Below are 25184 nucleotides of genomic sequence, written 5' to 3'. Positions count from 1 at the left end.
CTCCATCAAATACGTTATAACGTAAACAGAGGCGTGATAACGCAAATCAAATGCAATCAAGGGCGTAATACATATGACGCAAATTTTCAAGTACAGATTAAATCGTTTCCGTGTTTAGGTCAGAAAGCCTTGTCTGTTTCCTTGTATGCGTTAGCAGACATTGGTTCTGATTTGTTAAAAACACTCGGAAAATTCTAATTACATGTAGACGGAGATTTCACTTCACGAGACAGTCGCAAGGTGTAGCAGACTTTATTTCACTGCTCAGATTGTTGTGATCATGGCCAATTTATCTCAAGAATACGCTGAGATAATGCTACCAAACACGGTTTTCATTACCACTGTTGGAATTCTCGGTGTCATTGGAAACGTTATCGTCATTATCTTGTACTGTTGTAAAGTAACGGACGAGAATGGGGATCGATACTTCATCCCGTGCCTGGCCGCCGCGGACTTGTTGGGATCGGTCTCGATGACAATTTGCAACGCGGTGGATAATTATTTCAAATTCAACTACCCTTCAGAAACATGCTGCAAGTGGCTCAATTTTAGCCTGATGTTCTCTGCGTCTCTTTCGTCGTCTCTTCTTTTAATCATTGCCCTGCAGCGTTACAGAAAGGTGTGTCAGACGAACAGCCGTGAATTCACGCTCGTGTGCAGGCGTTTGACAATGTTATTCATTGCGATAGTTTCCGCCATTTTTATGGCTCCATGGCTTGTTCTATCCGGGACTTCATCCATTTCAACACAGTTTCAAGAACGAAATGTCACTGGAAAGATGTGCAAGTTTATCGACAAAGATAATGTTCATCGGTACCACCATATCATATTCATATATATGGGCTTCATTTACACGATCATTATTGTAATTCTTATCATCCTCGTGGTTTTGTATGCCCTTATTGCACTGAGATTACGACAAATCTTTAGAGTGACAAAGACAGAATGCAAACCACTCATCGAGGACAATGAGCAGAACTACAACTCCATTTCGGCAGATACAAATACAGGCGTCAAGAAGTGGTTCAATTTAATGTATGGTGTGATTGTCATTGTTTACATAGTATCGTTTTTTCCTACGGCTGTTTTGTTGTTTTTGGCGTACAATCACGTGGACTATTTGAGCTTACCAAAGCATGCCCTCGTGACATGGATGATTTTCGCGCGGTTTATCATTATCAACCATTTCGTGAATCCTTTCATATATGTATATTTTGACGTGAAGTTTCGGGAGGCTCTTAAACAATTATGTGTTTGCCGAAAAACTTCAGATTCAGCTGAAATGTCTATACCATCTTGATTTGTATATACATGTACAATTTGACCAAAGGATCGTCGCAATAAATGTTATAAACTTTATAGAATATCATTCTTATACATATGACTATCAAGTGAAGATATTATTTCAAAGTGGACCTTCAATTGGTCATCGTTCGTCATAAATTGTGGTCAACCAAAGTAACAATTTCTACCTTGACAATTTATTAAAAGATAAACAGCGGCCCATTATTATATGATTATGTAACTACCCCATACCCTCGGTTTCGTTACATTGGTGGCAGCGGTGGGATCAGCTGTTTAAAAAAAAGTGTAACACTAAAATCGTTACAAAAATGTCAAGGAACAAAGAAATTCTTGAAGTAAGTGACCATAATATAGAAGAACAAGGAGAATTCATGGAGGGTACGCCGAGCAGAGAAGTTCTTTTGCGGGTTAATCATAATGAGGACCAGATAGGCGACGGTAGCGGTGTTCATTCAGGGACACAGGATAGTTTACACGCAATTCTACATGAAATAAAAACTTTGAAATCACAAATGAGTTTATTACAAAATCAAGTGAGATTAACAAGTGATGACACGCGGCATATAAACCAAAATAGGATGTGCTTTTGTGCCAATACCGCGTGTGAAAATGACCAGTTACACAACGCACATCAACTAGATGAAAGTACATCTATACAAAATTCATATGATGAATCTCGTGGTTATGAACATTCCAGAACAAGTTGGTCAAATCCGACAGTATCGCACAGCTTTACTAATAACGCTAGAATCAACGAATTTCAGCCGACCATGCGCCCATAAGAAAATTCAAGGGAGCGAATCTACGACTACGATGTACCAAACGATGGTCACATAGGACAAGTCTCATATCATGGATTCAGACGTACACAAGAATCAAAGGGGAGAAAACCTACGACATTCGATGGTACCGTGAATTGGAAAAACTGCATCGTACATTTCGACATGATCGCTGATCTAAACTACTGGAATGACGAAAATAAAGCACTAGAATTGGCTACAAGTCTACGTGGTTCGGCATAAAGCGTTCTGAGTGATCTAAGACCAGAATATCGAAACAGCTTTCGACATCTTGTATCCGCATTATCAGCGAGATTTGACCCAGAAAATCAGACGGAAATCTACAAAGCACAACTGAAGAGCCGAATACGGAAGAAAAACGAATCTATCACCGAATTAATGCAAGATATAAAGCGACTTGTAAGGATGTCATACCCAAATGCACCTCTAGAGTTCCGCGACCAGATAACCAAAGACTCGTTCACTGAAAGTTTAAATGAGCAGGATATGGAGTGGTCAGTATTTCAAGGAAGACCCAAAAACCTATAAGACGCAGTGCGGCTCGCATTAGAATATGAAGCCTTTCAACAAGCAAGGGGGAGACGAACCAAAGTTACAGTGCGTATGCAAAGAGAGGAACCAGCGTATGCAAACGAAAAGACGGACAACAGACCCCAAGTAGCTATGATCAATCAAAATACCAATAAGAAGTGTAACAAGAAAGGTCCCTGTTTCTACTGCAAGAAAGATGGTCACATCAACAGTGAATGCAGGCTACTACAAGGACACATAAAAGCCGGGAAATTCACAAACCAAAGAAAGCCAGATTCTGCGAATAGTGTGACAACCAAAGAACCAGAAAACCAGGAAAACGTACACAACAGAGAGGGCCACAAATCTTAGAAATGAGAGGTTCAGATAATAACTCATTAACAATTGATGTCCTGATTTACAGTATCAAAATTAACGCTATTATTGACACGGGTTCGTCTATCACAGTGATTCATCCAAAGAAATATTATGAGATAGATAGATGTTTTAGACCTAAGTTATCTCCAAACTATAGTAACGTACGAATGGCAAATGGTGATATAGTGGTACCAGAAGGTCAGACTATACTTCAAATTTGTATCAACGGGGACATAAAAGAGCATAGAGTAATCATAGCCGATATTGAAGCACAAATGATATTAGGCTTCGATTTTCTCAGAGAGCATAACTGTCAGTTACACTTGGGTGAAGGAACTCTTACTCTGGGAAACAAAAAGTTATCATGTGAACTAAACAATGAACAAAATTCCGTGTTCAAAATTTCCGTACAAGAGACATTGTCTACACCCCCGAGAAGTGATATGATAATTGAAGGTAAAGTCGACCCAAATTTAAATGATAAAGAACTTCTTTTAGAAGTGACAAAACATGATCTCCAACAATCAGGTTTATTGGTTGCCAGATGTCTAGTTAAACCAAAAGATGGTAAGGTACCGATTCGTGTCATGAATGTCAGTGACCAGGAACTGAAATTGTACAAGGGCACTTCCGCAACTATAGCAGAATTGGAACCAAATGTAAGCGAATTACAGACTGAGAATGTCTGTGATAAGCCAGCTATAGACACAGATCTCACGACCTACATGAAACCATTATGGGACTCGTGTACCAAGAACCTGACCCCTGAACAACGGAAATCAGCATTTAACCTTCTGCAAAAACATCTTAATGTGTTCGCTAGATCAAAGTCCGACTTAGGAAGAACCAATATTGTGTCACACAAAATTGACACAGGGGATGCGCGACCAATTAAACAACAACCTAGACGAATACCTCTTCACAAGAAAGAGGCAGCCAAAGAAGAAGTTCAAAGAATGCTCGATGTAGGTATAATAGAACCATCATCCAGTGCCTGGAGTGCACCGATTGTATTGGTAACTAAAGAGGATGGAAGCATACGATTCTGCATAGACTACCGCAAGTTAAATGAGGTGTCACGCAAAGATTCATACCCTCTACCAAGAATAGACGACTCTCTAGACGCCTTGAGAGGATCAAAATGGTTCAGTTGTCTAGACTTGGCTAGTGGTTACTGGCAGGTAATGATGGATCCTACAGATAGAGAGACAAGACAGCATTCGTTACTACACATGGCTTCTACTAGTTCAAGGTCATGCCATTTGGTCTGTGCAACGCAGCCGCCACCTTCGAGAGACTGATGGAAAATGTATTAGCAGGCCTGAACTTTGAAATTTGCTTACTATACATAGACGACATTATCGTATATTCCAAAGATTTCCACAGTCATATGAATCATCTAGATGCGGTGCTACAACGACTACAGAAGGCTGGATTAAAAGTGTCACCTAAAAAGTGCAACTTTTTCAAAGACCAGGTCGCTTTCCTTGGTCATATAGTTAGCCAGGAAGGAATATCTACATCCCCAAGCAAATTAAGCGTGCATTTGTGTTAAGTAGGGCCATAAAAATATGTCAGGAAAAAAGTGTTAATAAACAGATCAATTTGTGACAAATTCTGTAAACACAACCCTTTTATACAAAAACAATATTTATATATCATTAAGTGCCTATTGACTTCTTATACATTTTTCACCAGACCGACAGTCTCTACATCAACTCTGTATCACGTGATCAAATATCAAGATAAAAACGTATCGTGTATGTATAAATCGTTGAATTGGCACGATATCCAGATATCAATGCAAGTTGAAGTTAATATAACTTCAAAGCATATTAATTTCTTAATTTGAAAAGTGCTGAGAGCAAGTTTATTGTGACTTGTAACATGTCTAATTTTTGCATTGAATATGCAAGATGCAGCGATTTTTGCACATACGAAGTTGAATCTAACCTGGAAAACATATTTTCTGTTGAAGCCAGAATTTGCTCTCCTAACTTTCCTTTGGCACTGAAGTTCACATGTCACATAAATCAAACATCTTTCACTTAAAAATCTCGGGGTGTCGTGCCAATGATGAAATTTTTATGTACAGAAACCCTGTTTATGCAAATGAGTCTATTGTGAAAGTAACTATACGTGTAGATTAGGGGCAATATCAAGATCATAATATAATATGGATATTACTTTAGCATGTATGCTATATAAAGAAGAAATTTAACTTTTTCAATATCAAAGAGAATTAATATAACCCATTTGACGGAAATTTTTACACAATTGCAGTTTACCGTATGACAGCGGTGGTAAATAACGAAACAATATTTTGACATTTCCAACCACAAAAGGACTGTGATATGTGCGTCATGACCTTCGTCATGACGTATTTTTCATTGTGACGTCGCGCAATGTGTCAGTGCGGTAAAGTATATTTATATACAGCACTGGTATTAAGAATTTTATGGGGAAAGCCTTAACTCAACCGCGCGCCTTTAAGGAGTGGCCTGTACCAAAAACAGTAACAGATGTAAGAAGTTTCTTAGGAACATGTTCTTACTATCAGATATTTATAAAAGGATTCACAGATATAGCCCGACCACTCCACAAACTGACCGAAAAGACAGAAAAATTCAACTGGAATTCTCAATGTGACGAAGCATTTCAAAACTTAAAAACGGCACTTACTTCCGCACCTATATTACGGTACCCAGACATCAGCTTACCTTTTGTGTAGGACACAGATGTTAGTGCATTTGCCATGGGTGGAGTTTTATCTCAAGTTGAAGATGGTGTGGAAAGACCTATTGCATACTTTAGCAAGGCATTCAGTAAACCAGAAAGGAACTACTGTGTAACCAGGCGAGAACTCTTAGCCGTTGTGAGCTCAATAAGACATTTCCACCATTACCTCTATGGGAAAAACTTTTTAGTGAGAACTGACCATGGTGCATTAACCTGGCTCTTAAACTTTAAAAATCCTGAGGGACAAGTAGCCCGTTGGCTTGAGGTTCTACAGATATATAACTTCAAGATTATACATCGACCAGGAAAACAACATGGTAATAGTGATGGACTAAGTCGTCGTCCCTGCTCACCTTGTAACAACTGTGATAAGAAGGAAACAAATTACCAGACTAAAGATGATGACAGTGATCATGTACTAAACCAACTTGGCAGATGATAGCAAAGGAATCAACAGAGCTTAAAATGTATTGGTCACAATGGAACAGACTAACTCAAAAGAACAGTGTACTCTACAGGAAATGGGAAGAAAACGAGCAACTCTATTATCAGACGGTGGTACCAAAAGCAGGTATTAAAGAGGTATTGATGTTAGTACATGACAATCCTACAGGTGAACATTTAGGAATCTCTAAAACCACTGAGAAAATAAGAGAAAGATTCTATTGGGCATCGTATAAGGATGGTGTTGTGAAACATATTAGAGGCTGCACTGTATGTAAGGCAAGGAAAAATCCATCCAGGGCAGCCAGAGGAAAAATGGGTCAGTATTTAGTGGGTGAACCACTGGAGAGAGTGGCCATAGACATCCTTGGTCCTTTACCACGGACCGAGAAGGGTAACAAGTATGTTGTTGTTATTTCGGATTACTTCACACGATGGATAGAGGCTTATCCGGTCAAAAACCAAGAGGCAATGACCATTGCAAGGGTTTTTGTAGAAGAATTCGTTTCAAGGTATGGAGTTCCACTCCAGGTTCACACTGACCAGGGCAGACAATTTGAGTCAACATTGTTTCAAGATTTATGTAGTATGTTGAAAATAGACAAAACCAGAACAACCCCATTCAATCCAAAGAGTGATGGACTAGTAGAAAGGTTTAACCGAACATTAGAGGACATGATAAGCAAGTATGTCCAACCAAACCAAAGGAACTGGGACGAAGTTTTACCATTGATGATGCTTGCTTACAAATCGTCAGTGCACGATACTACAGGATACAGTCCAGCAAAATTAAATCTCGGTAGAGAACTAAAATTACCTGTTGACCTCGTGTATGGTCAAAATCCCAGAGAAACTAGTCATGTAAGTTATCATGATTTCGTAGATGAGTTGAAAACCAACTTAGAAGTTATTCACGAAAAGGCTAGGGAAAATTGATAACGGTAAATGAAAATCAAAAACGAAGATATGATACCAAGGCTAACCAAAATCAATATACCCCAGGACAATACGTGTGGATTGCGTCGAAAGCAAGAAAAAAAGAGGAAGATGTCCAAAGCTTCAAGTCCACTGGAATGGACCCTATATAGTATTACGTGCTGTGTCCGATTTGGTATACAAAGTTAAAAGGTCGAAAGCGGAAAAATCAAAATACGTGCATCATGACCAAATGAAGCTTTTTCGGTGTGAAACAGATGAACATGTTAACATGCTTTAGTTTTATTAGCGTGCATCTCTAAAAACATTTTCCAGTTACCGCGTAAATAAAATTAGCGAACGTTACAAATAAATAATTGTCAAAGTATCCAAATACAAGATGAACCAATCCAGTGACCCTCTCTTTAGAATGTTATAACCAAAAAAAAAGTTTGATAGTGAATAGACAGTGACAATAACTTTATTTTATTTCAGTTCAGGATGTTCAAGTGTACAACTTGCTTTCGTATGTACCCCAATTGGCGCAAGTTGAGTCGGCACATCAGAGACAAGCATGATAAGCAGCCCATTCCATGTAAGAATGCCTCCTTGGGATGTGTAATGGCTATGCCAAGGTCAAGAAAGAGCCAGTTGATGGCTCACGAGGCCAAGTGTAAATATGACCCAATCCACGGAGGACCCAAAACGAATCCAAGGATTCATAATGAGAGCACCGCACAGGAATCTAGGGAGTCGACGCCAGTGCGTGATGAACGTCCTTTCACACCATCACCACGATCTTGTGTGGCTCTATTCCAGATGCCAGACGCAATATCGCCACTTCCATCATCGACTGTGACCTGTCCAACAGAACCACTGGTTGTCCAACCCAATATAGATGCCTCGATGGATGTACCACTCACGTCAGGAGTACCAGAATATGGGCCTCTCACACTCATAACTACAACCAAGGAAGGTAGATCAGTGTATGATGACCTACATCTGGATCCGATATTCTTTTTCCTGGGAGCCCCTTCAAGTTACGGCATGGAGGAGAACACATCAATCCTTCTTGATATAAGAAAGAAGTGCTGTCACATCACAGTCCAGGAACGTAAAATTCTTTCCTCCAGGTTTGGACCATCTCCAAAACGTGGAAACTGCATTCCTTCCAGATGGAACCACATATAAATTACAATCTGTGTGGTACAGAACCTCAGTGACAACCAAGACCGTATCCACTCAAACAGAAGAGGATATACCACGGCCAGAAAAAGTGGATGCCCATACACAGTGCTCTGTTCGATTACAGCTGATAGACTAACTACATGTATAAACACTTTAAAACGAGGACGTTTCAACTTAAGAGGGGGGTAATGTTACGGTTCAGGACTTCACTCATTAAATACACTACTTTATACCTATACAACATTAAACTGACCTGATAGCAGATGCAACTTTAGAATTATCCAATTAAATCCATATCGTTTATTACAATGTTGTGATTTTCATTCAGACTAACCGCTTATGATAGAATATTATGAACCCTGAACCCAATGTTTAAAACTACTTCTAAAGTCACTTATAAGCAAAATATGAACAATAGAAATGAACTACAATTGATTTTATTGAACTTGATTGCTTTGATTCACATATTGTTATGAAATATGTTATGTTTATTATGTTTATATTGGTACAACGTTATTAAGTAATATTTACAAATTTAACGCACTAACTTAGATAAACGTATGACGTTATCAGTTTGAAACGTTACTACGTTATAACAACAACCGGTGTAAATAAAAGACAGCTGTTTGGAGAGAGCAGATCAGTCAACTGCAGAGAGAGACTCAGTACACTTCAGAAATAAGACATTGGTAGGTACCAAATAGTACCAAGTTTAGGTTACATGTAACCACATATTTATTAGAGTGACATAACGTTTTTATAGTAATTTACAAGCCCTTTTAGTAATAGGAACGTCCTGGATTGGTTCGTCACTGTATACTTAACTAAATAACGTTGTACCAACCAAACGAGTTACCATTGTATGTGTATATACAATTTGACCAAAGGATCGTCGCAATAAATGTTATAAACTTTATATAGAATATTATTGTTATACATGACTATCAAGTGAAGATATTATTTCAAAGTGGACCTTCAATTGGTCATCGTTCGTCATAAATTGTGGTCAACCAAAGTAACAATTTCTACCTTGACAATTTATTAAAAGATAAACAGCGGCCCATGATTATATGATTATGTAACTACCCCATACCCTCGGTTTCGTTACAATATACAGTACCAATTTTGATGCACCAGATGCGCATTTCGACAAATAATGTTTCTTCAGTGATGCTCAACTGAAATGTTTGAAATCCGAAATAACAATGACGCTATAGATCTTTTATAGGGAAAAACAGTGTGCCAAAAAAGTGGAGTCAAATTCGTGTAAGGATAAGAGCTATGCGTGAGGGAGATAATCCTTAATTTGGAAATGAATTTCAAAATTTTAAAACAGTAATTAAACACACATCCGTATTTTCAAGCTAGTAACGTAGTAACGAAGTACACTGTACTTAGCTACTGGGCTGTAGAGACCCTCGGGGACTAACAGTCCACCAGCAGATGCCTCGACCCAAGTGTCATAATGTAAAACTTATACGGTATCAAGTTTGATGCACCAGATGCGCATTTCAACAAATAATGTCTCTTCAGTGATGCTCAACCGAAATGTTTTGAAATCCGAAATAACAATGAAGTTTTAGATCTATTGTAGGGGGAAACAGTGTGCCAAAAGTGGAGTCAAATTCGTCTAAGGATAAGAGCTATACGTGAGGGAGATAATCCTTAATTTGGAAGTGAATTTCTAAATTTTATAACGGTAATTAAATATACATCCGTATTTTCAAGCTAGTAACGAAGTACTTAGCTACTAGGCTGTAGAGACCCTCGGGGACTAACAGTCCACCAGTAGAGGCCTCGACCCAGGTGTCATAATGCAAAAGTTATACGGTACCAATTTTGATGCAACTGACCACGTGTCAGTCGAAATATTCAGCCAAGCCGAATCTCAGCCGAGATTATTCAAGACCCTACATGGTTCAGCAAAAGGTCGGAGTTGAAAGGGACGGTGGATGACCCCAAATGAAAGATATATTTTTAGGACAGAGTTCTTGATAGTACACAATGTCTAAAGAAATATGTTATGGGTGTCACGCTTGTCGAGATATTTACACAAATGTGAAGTCTAGTTTGTCGATTAAAAGAATTATTTCATTTTATGAACTGACAGATGAATTTCGACACACTAATTCATAATCGTGTGCTCATGTGATTCGTCTCATGATTAACATGTCTATATATAGGCCTACATGTACTATTGGTATCGATGAGTTTTCTATCATGTGATGACAATACTATATAATCTACATCGTCGGTTACCCACGAGTGCTTCTATTCGATTATCTCCATCATCACCCGTGGGTCAATCCTATTCAAATAGCTCGTTTCTCATTAAATATACATGAACTTTTTGACCTTTTCTTATCCAATGAAATCATCGGTTACATATACTTATTGATCTTCTGCTTCGGAGATAAATATGGTGGCCCATGTTTACGATGCAAAAAGGTAACCAAGGGAAAAGTTGTGAAATATGTAGCGAAATTATCAAAGACAAAAAATCCTACAGACAGGTGAAATCAAATGTAGATTTTTGTCAGTTATTTTTAGAACTGAACTTGGAAGAAGACGGTTACGTTTGCAAGTTTTGTGTTAACAAGTAAAACGAAAGTAGCGAAGTTGACCGAGAAACGGAATGAGTTGTTGGCAGAATTAAAAAATGCTGTCGGTAGCAAAGTACTTACACCTGTCATTAGAAAACGGGGACGACAAAAAACACACACCAACACCCCGTAAACTAAAGGTCCGACGCTTGTTGTCATTCCCAAATTCTCCTGGAGCTAGTGACGTGCGTGACCCAGCTGATTCCATAAAGCCATTGAGAGATGAATCAGCAGGAGAGAGATCTCAGCAAGCTGCAGATGTATTGGATGAACAAATTCAGCCCTTAGTTGTAGACAGTGTACAACCTGATTCACAAACTAAGTTATACCATGAAAAGGACTTTGATGTCAAGGTAATATTAAAATATTATTACTTTTATTGTAGTGAAATATGGGGAGTGAATCTCTCATTCAAAGGTATTTCAAAGATAGAAAAAATTCATTTAAAATTCATTAAAGATATCCTTGGAATGCACTGCAAAACATCCTATTGCTGGTTGTCTGGCAGAACTTAACAGACTACCACTTTGGTCCAAAATTTCATTCTAAAAATATTGGAATCACCTGATAACTTCTGATTCTTTGGCTTTTAAACTTTACCAATTCACAAGTGATTACAGTACTTGCCACACTGGTGTGATTGAGGATGAAATTCATTTCTTTTTCAATACATGTACAAATCTTATTGTAAGCTAAGGAACACCTACCTTAGAAATATCTATAATATTAAACAGAAAAATATTTTTCTGGACATTGAAAGATACATGTTACAAGTAAATATTTAAACAGTGATATACATTAAGTCTTAAAAATTACTGTGAAATTTATAAGAAACTAATCCAATAAAAATTTGTAAACATTATGTATGGTGTTCAATGGGCCTTTGCCAATTATTGTAATTGTGTCAATAAATATTGTATTTGTATTAAACAAGTACTGTGTATACACACACCTGACATGTAAAAAAAAAATAATTGCATTGGTAGGGCCATCCTTAAAAATATCTTCGTTTCCCGCACCCGACCCGCCATTTTCAACATGGGTCGGTCGGTCGGTAGATTTTTTTCCCCCCTAATTGAATGTCTGTCCAAAGCATTCATATATGGTTTCATGACAGTGTAGTTTTTCAAATAAGATGTGCTTAAACAATTCTCTTTAAAACTCTTCAAATAATGGACAGTTCATTTATAAAAAGAAGGAAGACAATAAAATTGATTTACAACTGTATTTTGATAAACATTTATTGATAACAGAAATAAACTTTATTCAAACATGAACATAATATAACGTTAAACTTTAAAAATTGAAATAATACTGTATTTGTTATTAAAGAAATTAATCTTTATCTATCCATGTGTTTGCCTCTCTATTTTTCAAGTATATATTACATTATTCATCTCGAATCTCAGAATTGTCACTTGTCACAGGTGAAATAATTATTAAAAACAAACATTTTAACAATTAACAACAACAAAAAACTTCGCCATGTTTTCAAATTCAAAAAAATTCTCTTTCGGAGCAACTCCGCTTTTGTCCATACTTTGTGTGTTGGAAATGGCCGAGTAGTTCCGGTTATACACAGAATTCTGTACAAGGGAAATAACTCCAAGGCTCAAAATAATATACGGAACGATTCCGATCAAGATCCGGTTAAAAAAAAAAACCCAGAACGTCCAATGACCGAAAAAAAAAAAATTCGGTCGCAACGTTTTCACACGGTCGGTCGGGTGTGGGAAACAAAGCTATTTTTAATTTTGGCCTAGGCATTGAAAACAAATAGATCATGTTGATACATATATTTCAAAACTATTGAAGGGAGATGGTGTATATTAAATTTACTCCAGTATGCTTGAGGTTCATGGCAAGCTACTTTTGACATATATATATGGAAAGTTAATCGAAGCTCTATCTGCTTGGAGTAGGTGTTATATATTGTCACCAGTATAATTTTGTTTATCTTGACTTCGAAAAAGTATTGGTATGGTAATGGCTGACATAATTTCAACTGACACTGACAGTAAACAAATACACAGAGCAGAGTGATGGCAATTTCTTGAAAAAAAAATTGTTCTATTTTTTTTTTTAAAATAAGATGCTCTTACATCAATGTCTTGTAATATAACTCCTGGCCCTCTGTACCCACTTATCTCTATGTGGTACTGACATCTAAAATGTTTGTTTGTGGGTGAATGAAAAAATGAAGCAAAGCATACTTGACCAATTTTACATGATTTACAAACTGTCTTGGTGATTTTAATGATATATTACCATATATTGTGTCATGGTATTTTGTAGGAGTGTTTCTTTATTGATTATAATGCCCTTTTGTATTTATTAACTTCAATGTATATACAACATAACATTACTTAAGAAAAATGATTTCAACTAACTTGAAATTCATTGACAAATAATTTCAGTTTGTGCCTCTTTTCTTTTTTAAATTACTCAAATCATGACACTTAATTATGTTCCCCAAACAAAGTTTGGGAACATATTGTTTTTACTCTGTTTATTATTATTCTTCCTTCTTGTGACATTTTTGTCCTCAGATGTTCTCCTTTGCAATCTAAGTTAGTTTTTTTATTTTTATATTTTTCAATGAAATCATTTGATATTTATATCGTTGGTATAACTTGAGACCTTAACTGTTTAGCATGGTCAAAATTACAATTTTGCACGTGCATGCACGTGTGCTTAAATTTGATAGGATATAACATAAAAACGTATAGAACTTTAACGTTAATAAAGGAAATCTAATGAAATTTACAGGAAAGGTAGATATGCCAAATTTCTACAGATCCTTGCAATAAAAATTTCAAAATACATACCTTTTACATTTAAGTAGATGACATTAGGCTTCTAACTTTTCATATCCTTATCTTACTATATTGAAATACTTGATTTTCTGAATTGCAGAGTGTGTGCTAAAAGATGGACATCGTGTTGTCAAAGATTGGCCATCGCTCAGTCAAGCTAACGAACCGCTTTCCAAACTTGATCCAAAGGCTATGCAACAGTGGATGCAGTTTCAGAAGAGAATTGCTTCCAAATTAGAACATGGACAGTGAAAATGCAGTCTATATAATCATAGTAGGTCTTTGTTAGGCCTCGCCTAATGACAGGTGCCCTATAGGTATCATTTTATGTCAATGAAGTTGTTTCTTTGAAAAGAATTTCATGAACTTTACACTTGATTTCACAGAGAAAGGCCTGATTTATCAGATTTGTCATTGAATACATAGTTATGGGAGTCGGAATTTTTTTGTGAAATCAGTAAAATAATGATAGCATCTTCTTTGATATGCAATATCTTTGAGACTAGAATTTTTTTTAGGGTGGATGTACGAATTCAACTACCAGACCAGATACATGTAGTTCAGTGGTACAGCACCAGATGGTTAATATTCATTGTAGGTCTCTTTCTCACTTGGAAGTTTTCTGTTAAATATGAGAAAGTATTTAAGCTTGTTACAATTATCGGTATCAATGGCCATTTTCACAAAAAATCTTTGGAGTAATAAAGTTTGACTCTGCCTTAAACTCAACTGTTTAAGAATGCCAGTTTTATTACCTATGTATATAATTAATAGTACGTAAAAGATATTAGAATTAGTGTTTTAATGTATTCAATGTAAAACGAAGGGATAATCAGCAATTTTGAAGGATTTAAATCAATTGAAAATAATATCTATTGTTAAATAATGATGAAATTGAAGTAGAATATATTTTCATGTCTGGTAAATGATTAGAAGCTAGTCTTTATGCACTTCAGACTTCAAAGTTATCTGCCCTTTGTAAAAATTAGAATTTTCTACAGATATGTGTGGTAAATTATTAATTTTATTTCATGTTTTCATAGAGAAAGTGTATGAAACTTTTTACCAAGAGATTTGTATGAAAATATAATTTCTTTCAAAAATATTTTAATATCTTTAACAGGCTCCTCTCATAAACTTCAATGTATAGGTGAAATATGGTTGTTATACATTGGATACCTTAAAATCTTTGATTTTCATCACATGTTCTTTGTGGAAAGGACCACAGATCAGTCTTCATTTCATGCATACAAAATCCCTCACTATTGTTTTTTTCTTTGCTCAAATACATTTAACCGCATCATGATTGTGTATATGTTCACAGGCAAGACTAAATGATTCAATTTGTGCAATCATTCAAACATACTGAATGAAACTGAAATCTTGAAAGCAATTTCACATTTTATTTATTTCTGTTAAGGTAGTTCCAACTTTGTGTGATGGTTGAAAATGAAAAAAAAATCCATAACAAGAGTTTACCAATTTTTATTTATCCGTTCAATTAAATTTCTCTGAAAGAAATATCTCCATCATGCGGAAAGTTTCATTTGATAAAATATTTTTTTCAAAAACCTATGATCGATGACATCTCATGAAGATCGATCTACCTTAATTTATGTACATGTGTTGACTTTTATAACGGGTGTGTATGTGTGTGAAACAATAATGTTGAATGTTTGGTTAAAAATAACACAGTATCTAATTGCATGGGAGCAACTTCAAAATCTGAGAAATATTTTTTACATTACATAATAATACCCACCCCCTTAGAATTCAATGCCATAAATATTTATCTAAACTTGATTTTCCTCATTTATATATATAAAAAGAAACATTTCCAATAACAACAATGCAAGATGCACTTTTTAATAATACCCGTATGAAATTTTTAGACGTACTACGCCTGGAAATCAAAGAAATCCAGGCGTACAAGAGTTTTACGTAGTTTTGAAAATACGGTTAAATTTGAGACGTACACGTATTTTGACAAAAATACGTCTCCTTAACCCAAGGCGTATTTTTCAAACTCCAGGTGGATTTTGTAACTTTGTTCATTCTAAATAGGGAATTCAGAGACTTAGACTTTTCAAGAGGCATATTTTTTTGTTAAAAGAACTTAGTCAATTTCATGAGACATATTATTATAAATCCAGATGGATTTTATAACTTTGTAACTTTTTTTGAAATTGAAGCTATTCTCTTTTTTTTGTATGATTATGTTAAATTCCCAACTTCAAGCAAATGTCTCAGTCCCTTGATACCAAAACCTTAACCAAAAAAAGACTTGACACAAGTAGCTACATGAAATGAAATGCTTTTATCTTGGATATATACAAATTACAATGACAGCCATTTCCTCTAGAATGTATTGAAGTTGTGAACATTGCACATACAAATCTTGATAAATAATAATTACCTGGTATGTCTATTTCAATGACTGAGAATTTTGACAGAAATTTAATTACAATACATAAAAAATAAATTTCATTTTTGAAATTACATGAAGGTATGAACTGCAATGCTTCAAACATGTCAAACCGGCATTCATGAAGTGGTATAATGCTTAAAGAAGCATGTCAGTAGGAAGCATTGCTTTTTCAAAAATGAAATTCATTTCTACATTATATCAAATGTATCATCATCCTCATCATCAAACTCAAAATCTGTGTCATCTGACATACAAAAACTTTCATCACTTGAATTATCATCAGTTTTGTATAAATGAAATGGGTGCTGAAACTGTAAACAACACTTGTCTTCACAATCACATTTCTGTGAGCAAATATCACAACACAGATGCTTGATACCTTTTCCATTTGGAAGATAATCGTATGACTGTAACATTTGAAGTCTACGGCATTTATCTTTATTCTCAATGTAATTTTTCATGTCAGAATCAAGTTTGTGTGTGTGTCTGTTGTTGTAAATAAGCAGATGCAAAGCTTGACAACCATCACGACCAGCACGCCCAAGCTGTTGAACGAAACTGTCCATATCTTTAGGTGGACCATAATGTACAACATTGTTGATGCCTTTATAATTGACACTCCCATACCTGTTGCACTTGTAGCAATTAAGACTCGTATTGTCCCATTCTCATCATTCATGTCCTGTCTAATTTTTTCCTTCACTGTTTCAGATGTACAAGAATGAAACATATTGACATATTCCATAACAGACTTGTCCAATACCATCAGAAATGCAGTATATATGTCTGCACAAGTTTTTATACTTGAACAAAATACAAGTGTTCTGGTACAGTCCTTTTTCTCAAGAGACAAGTCCTTTAGTAACCAACCAAATGTCACTTCAATAGGCACAGTGTTTTTAATCTTTTCCAGAAATAATTTTATGTTTTCCCTATCTGGACTGCCAATAATGTCTACACAGTTGTTTAGAGCAAGTCGTTTCCTAATTAATTTTCTTGCTTCCTTACTAGCAGTGGCTGTGATCACTAGGGCAGGACAACTGATCAATGATCTTATCTCCCCGGTCCGTGAAAACCATTCCCTGAAAGCCTGGATATGCATTGTACTTTCTCCCCTGTGAACAAAAGTGAAATTAGAAATGAATTGAAAATGAAAGAGAAACTTGCATGTAAATTGTTGACAGAATTACAAATAATGAGAACAATTGTGTTTTACATGGGGAGGGGGGGGGGTACTGGGTTGAAATATAATTCAATAAGAAAAGAGCCACACAAGCCGATTATTATGGACCCACCCCTACCCATGGTATGTTGAAATTAACTATTTCAATAAAGGGCAATGAGACCTGGGACTAGTAAGTTGTTAGAATTTGTTTCCCATTCCCTTTAATTTGTTCAATAACCAAGATGCCCACGGGCCTTATTAGTTCACCTGTCAGTGATGAGTCATGATGACTGATCTGATCGAAATTAAAGTCATTTCTGACAGGGTTGGCAAAAAAGTGGTCAATATGAGTATTGACCGTACTGGTGGTCAATACTGGTTAAAACCGGTCATTACTGGTTAATACTGGTCGATTGAAAATATTTGGTCATTATTGTCTGTGTTATTTATTTTAAATAAATAATGTACAAATGACTGTTGAATTGGGGAAGATGTATTAATTTCTGTAAGTATAAGTATTGTTTCATCAGTCTTCATTTTAACTGTTGAATAAACATTTGAGGGGGTGGGTTGGTGATGTTTTCATAACAATGTCATACTAATATTTTTGCCCAATTTGTCTCCAATCTTTTAGGTTTATTTACATTTACAAATACTCATAAGACCTATATGATTATCATGTGAAAATGACATTGAATATTCCTAAATTCAAATTAATCTATCATAATATTCAGTATGTCTTCATTTCATTCTTCATAAATTTTGAAAATACATAGATATTTTTGTTGCGGACACTACAGGTCATCATACATTACATATCTAATATATTGTCATTTATTTTAAAATCAGTGTTGATAAATGTTTCTTTCTCGACTAATTCATGTGTCATAGGATCAACTCTGGAAAATTAGACATCAAAAGTTGTAGAATGGGTTTTATTTTAAATGGGAATTACCATATAACATTGACCATTAATTTTCCCTCATTATATATTGTTATGCAGTTTCAAAAAATATTGATGATGTCACAGATGTTCATTCTATTAAACATGTTCTAAGGAATGATTTTATAGATTAAATTTCATAAATTAAAGAATACTGATGACTCTTATTTGTTTTCTCTCAAATTTTATATTGTTGCGGACACTACAAATATACTAAAGTATTTGAATATGTATACACTAGATGTTATGGGTGTAAATTCCGAGTTTGAACATATATTTTCACAATATTTTAATCCATTACATGTTTAAAGTAAATACTTGAATAGTTATAGTTATCATAAAGATAAATCATAATACATTTTCTTGAAAAAATCTATGAAATCAAAAAGCTGTTGCGGACTCTACAGGGTTGCGGACACTACAAAACACAATATATCTGTCAGAAAACTTAGCAATACTGAGCTAGAGTCTGTTTCTTTGGTAGACACATTAGTAACTGCATTGCCTCTTACCAGTAAGAGTATAGAAGTTTAAGTCATCAGGCATTCCAAAATATGCACATGTTGTGGACACTACAGAATGTTTGGGATATTTTTATGCCAGTTAGAAAAAAATGCGTAATTTTTTTCTGGCTTTGAATAATCCACTCAAACTTTTTTATAATGTTTCATTTAGTATTCAACTCAATTTTCAATGCAAAACAAAAGTTGAAATAATGAACTAACATGTAGTTTTTTTTTCTTGTAAGTTTAAACATTGGAATTTTACAAAATTGCAAGACGTACAGGCATTTTCACATATTTAAACATTATTTCGCTAATATTTTTTTGATTTACATACAGTAAATTGCACGTAAAAGTGGAATAATTTCTTACTGATCTGGTTTCTATTACCAAAAGCCTCTTCTATAAATCTCTTTGAACAAAAACTTGAAAATAAAGTCATTTTTGAGCTACAACAGCATAACACACAAAATATCCCTTTTTTCAGTTGTATATCTTGAATATTTTTTTTAAATAGAACATGGGACTTTTATATATCATTGGATTTGTTAAAGGTACCATTTGGTCAATATTTGGTCATATTTGTTATGGGTTTAATCATATATATTGATGTAGAATGCATTATAACATTAGGAAGTATGAATTATCACCAATACTGTGAAAATGGCATTTTGCATACGACCCTAATTTAACAAAATGCAGATGTGAATAACATTAATCTCAAGTTCGTTGTAGTGAATATGGGAAATTTCTTTCAACTGTAAGTAACAAAATAGTATAATCTATTTTGGTATATTCCCTATACTCTTTTTCATTTGGAGTGCATTGAACAAAAAACGGGATATAACAACACATCTACACGTATAATTTACGTCATGTGGCTTATAAATGGGTAGTCCTTGGTGTCATATTAAAACAGTATAACAGCAAACACATTTTTTAATTTCGAAATATCACAATATTGAAATTTATTTTCTGTAAATAAGTAAATATACGGTTTACCTACCAATGAACAACAGTATGGGCTTCATCAACAACAAAGAATCGGAAGGACAACATATTCCGCCATTTGTCATTCTGTAAAACAGCTTCTGGTGAAGTGAAGAGAAATTGGTATTCACCAGCAAGGATGCCATCGTCCTCGTTCGCATCTTTACCAATGTAGGTTGCTGTAAATCCTTTTGATTTCAAAAATTCAGTCTGTTCCTTCATAATAGCAAGGAGGGGACTAACAATAAGTACGTGTGCAAGTTGTGGTTGGTACATACGCTCGTAAAACAAAGGAAATGCCATGTAACAGAGTGATTTTCCACCACCAGTTCTCAGGGAAAGAAACACATCCCGATTATCTAAAAGACTACTAATTGCCTTTTCTTGTTGAGCACTTAGCTTTTCCACTTCAAAAACTTCTCCGACTTTCGTCAATAATGGCGCTTCCATACTTGATTGTTTTCCGAATATCATTTTGAAAGGTGTTACGTGATTGGTAGGGCTCTCCGAGTAAAGTTTACTCGGACGTGATTTGATTGGTTACCCCCGTCATGCATAATTAATGAGAAACGAGCAAAAATAGCATCAGACAACCACAGGTATGAGGGAGCGTGAGTGGACTCAAAACCGTGGTTTGCGACGATGTATAATCTAGTGCTATGCAGTTATGATTTACATGTCTATATATAGGCCTACATGTACTATTGGTATCGATGGGTTTGGTATCACGTGATGACAATACTATATAATTCAGTGCTATGTAATTATGATTTACATGTCTATATATAGGCCTACATGTACTATTGGTATCGATGGGTTTGCTATCACGTGATGACAATACTATATAAATCAGTGCTATGTAGTTATATCACATGTAAACGTCTATTTGTATCGGCATTTAATTAAAAAAATTCATTCTTGCAAAAAGAATGATTTTTATTGGAAATAATATTTGAACGCAATTATTTTCAGAATCCAGTACGCTCTACTTGTGCCGTAGCACAACAAACATGAGCACAATGTATGTTTAATGTGATAAACGCAAATAAATCACACAATATAAATCGACTGAGAAACCAGAGTACATACAATTTTGCTTTTCTATAGCTTAATCTTAATCTTTACAAACATTTTCAGTCTCGTGAATTGACATTCGTCAGCATTATTTAAAATTGATCAGGTGGGTTTTAACAATTTGTTTTAGACCAAAATTATGCCACTGCTATATATTTTTCATTGAACTCGCGCTACTTGGGAGTGTAAATTATGACACCTTTGATGATCTTAAAACGTGGACGAATTTCACAAAATTTTCAAAAGATAAAACTAATCTTTGATAGATAACTACCTTTTATTAAACATGCGAATGTGGTCTTTACATTGAATTAATTGTAAGAATGAAATTCTTTATCAAATTTTATTAGTTTTATTAGCTATGTCCACTGAATTTTGCAGCACGCACCAGGATGCTGAAATGAAACACAGACAGATTTCATTTTCAAGCGTGGATACATGCTAGTCAAGAACAGAACTCATCTGCCCAGTGCCGAACCCGCCTGGGAAGTTCAATCAAGATGGTATAGACATTTCAGCTGAATCTGAAGTTTTTCGGCAGACACATAGTTGTTTAAGAGCCTCCCGAAACTTTACATCAAAATATACATATATGAAAGGATTCACGAAATGGTTGATAATGATAAACCGCGCGAAAATCATCCATGTCACGAGGGCATGCTTTGGAAAGCTCAAATAGTCCACGTGATTGTACGCCAAAAACAACAAAACAGCCATAGGAAAAAACGATACTATGTAAACAGTGACAATCACACCATACATTAAATTGAACCAGCTCTTGACGCCTGTATTTGTATCTGCCGAAATGGAGTTGTAGTTCTGCTCATTGTCCTCGATGAGTAATTTGCATTCTGTCTTGGTCACTCTAAAGATTTGTCGTAATCTCAGTGCAATAAGGGCATACAAAACCACGAGGAGGATAAGAATTACAATAATGATCATGTAAATGAAGCCCATGTATATGATTATCATACGGTGGTACCGATGAACATTATCTTCGTCGATAAACTTGCACATCTTTCCAGTGACATTTCGTTCTTGAAACTGTGTTGAAATGGATGAAGTCCCGGATAGGGCAAGCCATGGAGCCATAATAATAGCGGAAACTATCACAGTGAATAACACTGCCAAACGCCTGAACACGACCGTGAATTCACGGCCGTTCGTCTGACACACGGACCCCTGGACACACCAGAGGTGGGATCAGGTGCCTAGGAGGAGTAAGCATCTCCTGTTGACCGGTCACACCCACCGTGAACCCTATATCCTGATCAGGTAAACGGAGTTATCCGCAGTTAAAATCAGTGTGCCAAGAACGGCTTAACAATCGGTATGAAACACGTCAGACAGCATTTGACCCAAAGTGAGGTTGTATTGACGAACTAGATCGTTATAACGACCATAGAATTTGCAAAATGCTGACTTCAATCGAGACTATTGAAACCCCTGTACCATCAACTTGTTTGTCAGTAGCTTACCTCGATTTAAAAATTAACTATATACAGAACAAGCTCTTGCATATCGAATCATTTGAGATATATAAACACCATATGCAGGTGATCATGGAATATTACTACATAAATATGGGAAGTTGACGATGGAGAAACTAAAATCATCCCGTTTGTCATACAGTTGAGTTGTGAATACATCGAATACACAATGGTCCATTGTTTTACAGTACTGCTTAATGAAGTGCTGTATTAGTGGTAAACCATTAGGAAATATCAAATAGTGATAGAAAACTTAGATAGGTAACTTGAAATTTCACGCAATACATGTGTACGTCTTTACATGTATGTAGTATTATAAATATAGTCGCTGGGGATTCCACTAAAATTGTAATAAAATACATGACTACCCTAAACTGAACTCTAGGCCTAAAATGACAATGCTAAATGGTTGATACACATTTACTTGAACTTCGTACGATGTATCTCGCATTAAGGCCTGTATCGACGAGTTCATCACTCGCAGCTCATGGTCGAAGGTAAACCTCAACACCCTTCCACTTTCTACTGCAGCCTCGCTCTTTTTGGTTAGCTTGCTCTGGCCATTTACGTACGATGCCCAGTAGGCTATAGAAAGCGCCATGACGTTCACATTTACGATTGCCCGGAAGTGAAATTTCTCGATGTAAAACTAATACAGTACCAATTTTGATGCACCAGATGCGATATTTCTCGCAGATCACGTGCCGAGACTTACAGACTCCATCAAATACGTTATAAGGTAAACGGAGGCGTGATAACGCGAATAAAAACCAATCAAGGGCGTAATACATATAACGCAAATTTTCAAATACAGATTAAATCGTTTCTGTGTTTAGGTCAGAAAACCTTGCCTGTTTCCTTGTATGTGTTAGCGGACATTGGTTCTGATTTGTTAAAAACACCCGGAAAATCCTAATTACATGTAGACGGAGATTTCACTTCACGAGACAGTCACAAGGTGTAGCAGACTTTATTTCACTGCTCAGATTGTTGTGATCATGGCCAATTTATCTCAAGAATACGCTGAGATAATGCTACCAGACACGGTTTTCATTACCACTGTTGGAATTCTCGGTGTCATCGGAAACGTTATCGTCATTATCTTGTACTGTTGTAAAGTAACGGACGAGAACGGGGATCGATACTTCATCCCGTGCCTGGCCGCCGCGGACTTGTTGGGATCGGTCTCGATGACAATTTGCAACGCGGTGGATAATTATTTCTTATTCAACTACCCGTCAGAAACATGCTGCAAGTGGCTCAATTATAGCCTGATGTTCTCTGGGTTTCTCTCGTCGTCCCTTCTTTTAATCATCGCCCTGCAGCGTTACAGAAAGGTGTGTCAGACGAACAGCCGTGAATTCACACTCGTGTGCAGACGCTTGGCAGTGTTATTCACTGTGATAGTTTCTGCCATTATTATGGCTCCATGGCTTGCCCTATCCGGGACTTCATCCATTTCAATACAGTTTCAAGAACGAAATGTCACTGGAAAGGTGTGCAAGTTTATCGACAAAGATAATGTTCATCGGTACAACCGTATGATATTCATATATATGGGATTCATTTATATGATCATTATTGTAATTCTTATCATCCTCGTGGTTTTGTATGCCCTTATTGCACTGAGATTACGACAAATCTTTAGAGTGACCAAGACAGAATGCAAACCACTCATCGAGGACCATGAGCAGAACTACAACTCCATTTCGGCAGATACAAATACAGGCATCAAGAGCTGGTTCAATTTAATGTATGGTGCGATTGTCATTGTTTACATAGTATCGTTTTTTCCTACGGCTGTTTTGTTCTTTTTGACGTACAAATACGTGGACTATTTGAGCTTACCAAAGCATGCTCTCGTGACATGGATGATTTTCTCGCGGTTTATCATTATCAACCATTTCGTGAATCCTTTCATATATGTATATTTTGATGTAAAGTTTCGGGAGGCTCTTAAACAACTATGTGTCTGCCGAAACACTTCAGATTCAGCTGAAATGTCTATACCATCTTGATTGAACTTCACAGGCGGGGTCGGCACTGGGCAGATGAGTTCTGTTCTTGACTAGCATGTATCCACGCTTGAAAAACAAAATCGGTATGTGTTTCTACTCAGCATCCTAGTACGTGCTGCAAAATGCAGTGGACATAGCTAATAAAACTAAAATAATATTTGATGAAGAATTTCATTGTCACAATTGATTCAATGTAAAGACCACATTGACATGTTTTATAAAAGGTATTTATGTATTGATATGTTATACTGATATTTTTTATGTACTTGCGTAAATCGCTAGTTTTCTACTGGAAAATTTTCTCGAGGAAAACCTATCTTGAAAATTGGTGACCTTAATTATTAGTTTTGTCTTCTGAAAATTTTGTTAAATTCGTTCACGTTTTAAGGACAGGGACTAAGTTCGTTTGGGCCCGAACTCTGTGATACCATAAATATATTTATGATATCACAGAGTTCAGGCCCAAACGGGCTCAGCCCCTGTGGTTTTAAGATCATCAAAGGTGTCATAATTTACGCTCCCAAGTAGCGCTAGTTCAATGAACAACATATAGCAGTGGCATAATGTTGGTCTTAAAACCCACGTGACAAATTTTAAACAATGCAGACGAATGCAAATTCACGAGACTCTGAAAATTTTTGCAAAGATTAACCTATAGAAAATCAAAATTATATGTGCTCTGGTTTGTCAATCGATTGATATTTTATTTAAATTTGGGGCGAAATATTTGCGTCTATCGCATACATGTGGTGTATATTGCAAGTGAGATAAAGTATTAGCTTTATCATACGACCGTTTGATAATAAAAGCACTTCCAGTCCGAACTACTTTTGACACTGTTCCCGCTTGGATGACAAGTTTTCTGTGTTGATGCA

General features: G+C 35.9%; 4 protein-coding genes and 1 pseudogene across 4 annotated transcripts in view; 3 read left to right on the top strand and 2 right to left on the bottom strand.

The window, feature by feature from the left end:
* The window catches only part of LOC125653998 (serine/threonine-protein phosphatase 6 regulatory ankyrin repeat subunit B-like), a 1068599-nt gene that overhangs the window by 999085 nt on the left and 44330 nt on the right, over positions 1 to 25184 (bottom strand). The window lies entirely within an intron of this gene.
* LOC130047534 (thyrotropin-releasing hormone receptor-like) lies at positions 205 to 24545 on the top strand. Its single transcript, XM_056142832.1, has 2 exons — positions 205 to 1313; positions 23106 to 24545. The coding sequence occupies exon 2, from the start codon at positions 23290 to 23292 to the stop codon at positions 24307 to 24309; it is 1020 nt and encodes a 339-aa protein (XP_055998807.1). The 5' UTR covers positions 205 to 1313; positions 23106 to 23289; the 3' UTR covers positions 24310 to 24545.
* LOC130048813 (uncharacterized) lies at positions 6492 to 8415 on the top strand. Its single transcript, XM_056145882.1, has 3 exons — positions 6492 to 7037; positions 7587 to 8067; positions 8225 to 8415. Exons 1-3 carry the CDS (start codon positions 6492 to 6494, stop codon positions 8413 to 8415), a joined length of 1218 nt encoding a protein of 405 aa, XP_056001857.1.
* On the top strand, positions 10676 to 14422 carry LOC125655110 (uncharacterized). The gene is made up of 2 exons (XM_056142851.1): positions 10676 to 11235; positions 13799 to 14422. Exons 1-2 carry the CDS (start codon positions 10939 to 10941, stop codon positions 13808 to 13810), a joined length of 309 nt encoding a protein of 102 aa, XP_055998826.1. The 5' UTR covers positions 10676 to 10938; the 3' UTR covers positions 13811 to 14422.
* On the bottom strand, positions 15996 to 20209 carry LOC125655096 (ATP-dependent DNA helicase RecQ-like; annotated as a pseudogene).

Source organism: Ostrea edulis, chromosome 7 (genome assembly GCF_947568905.1).
Source record: "Ostrea edulis chromosome 7, xbOstEdul1.1, whole genome shotgun sequence".
Classification (NCBI taxonomy): domain Eukaryota; kingdom Metazoa; phylum Mollusca; class Bivalvia; order Ostreida; family Ostreidae; genus Ostrea; species Ostrea edulis.
Note: the sequence above shows the minus strand (reverse complement) of the source record. Positions and strands in the feature narration are given on the sequence as shown.

What these genes read in the sequence shown, in the direction of transcription:
- LOC130048813 (XM_056145882.1), top strand. Translation starts at nt 6,492, where the DNA reads ATGGGTCAGTATTTAGTGGGTGAACCACTGGAGAGAGTGGCCATAGAC. An exon ending in ATCCCAGAGAAACTAGTCAT is followed by an intron (nt 7,038 to 7,586) that starts GTAAGTTATCAT and finishes ATTTTATTTCAG; the next exon opens with TTCAGGATGTTCAAGTGTAC. An exon ending in CATAACTACAACCAAGGAAG is followed by an intron (nt 8,068 to 8,224) that starts GTAGATCAGTGT and finishes TCTTTCCTCCAG; the next exon opens with GTTTGGACCATCTCCAAAAC.
- LOC125655110 (XM_056142851.1), top strand. Translation starts at nt 10,939, where the DNA reads ATGCTGTCGGTAGCAAAGTACTTACACCTGTCATTAGAAAACGGGGAC.
- LOC130047534 (XM_056142832.1), top strand. Translation starts at nt 23,290, where the DNA reads ATGGCCAATTTATCTCAAGAATACGCTGAGATAATGCTACCAGACACG.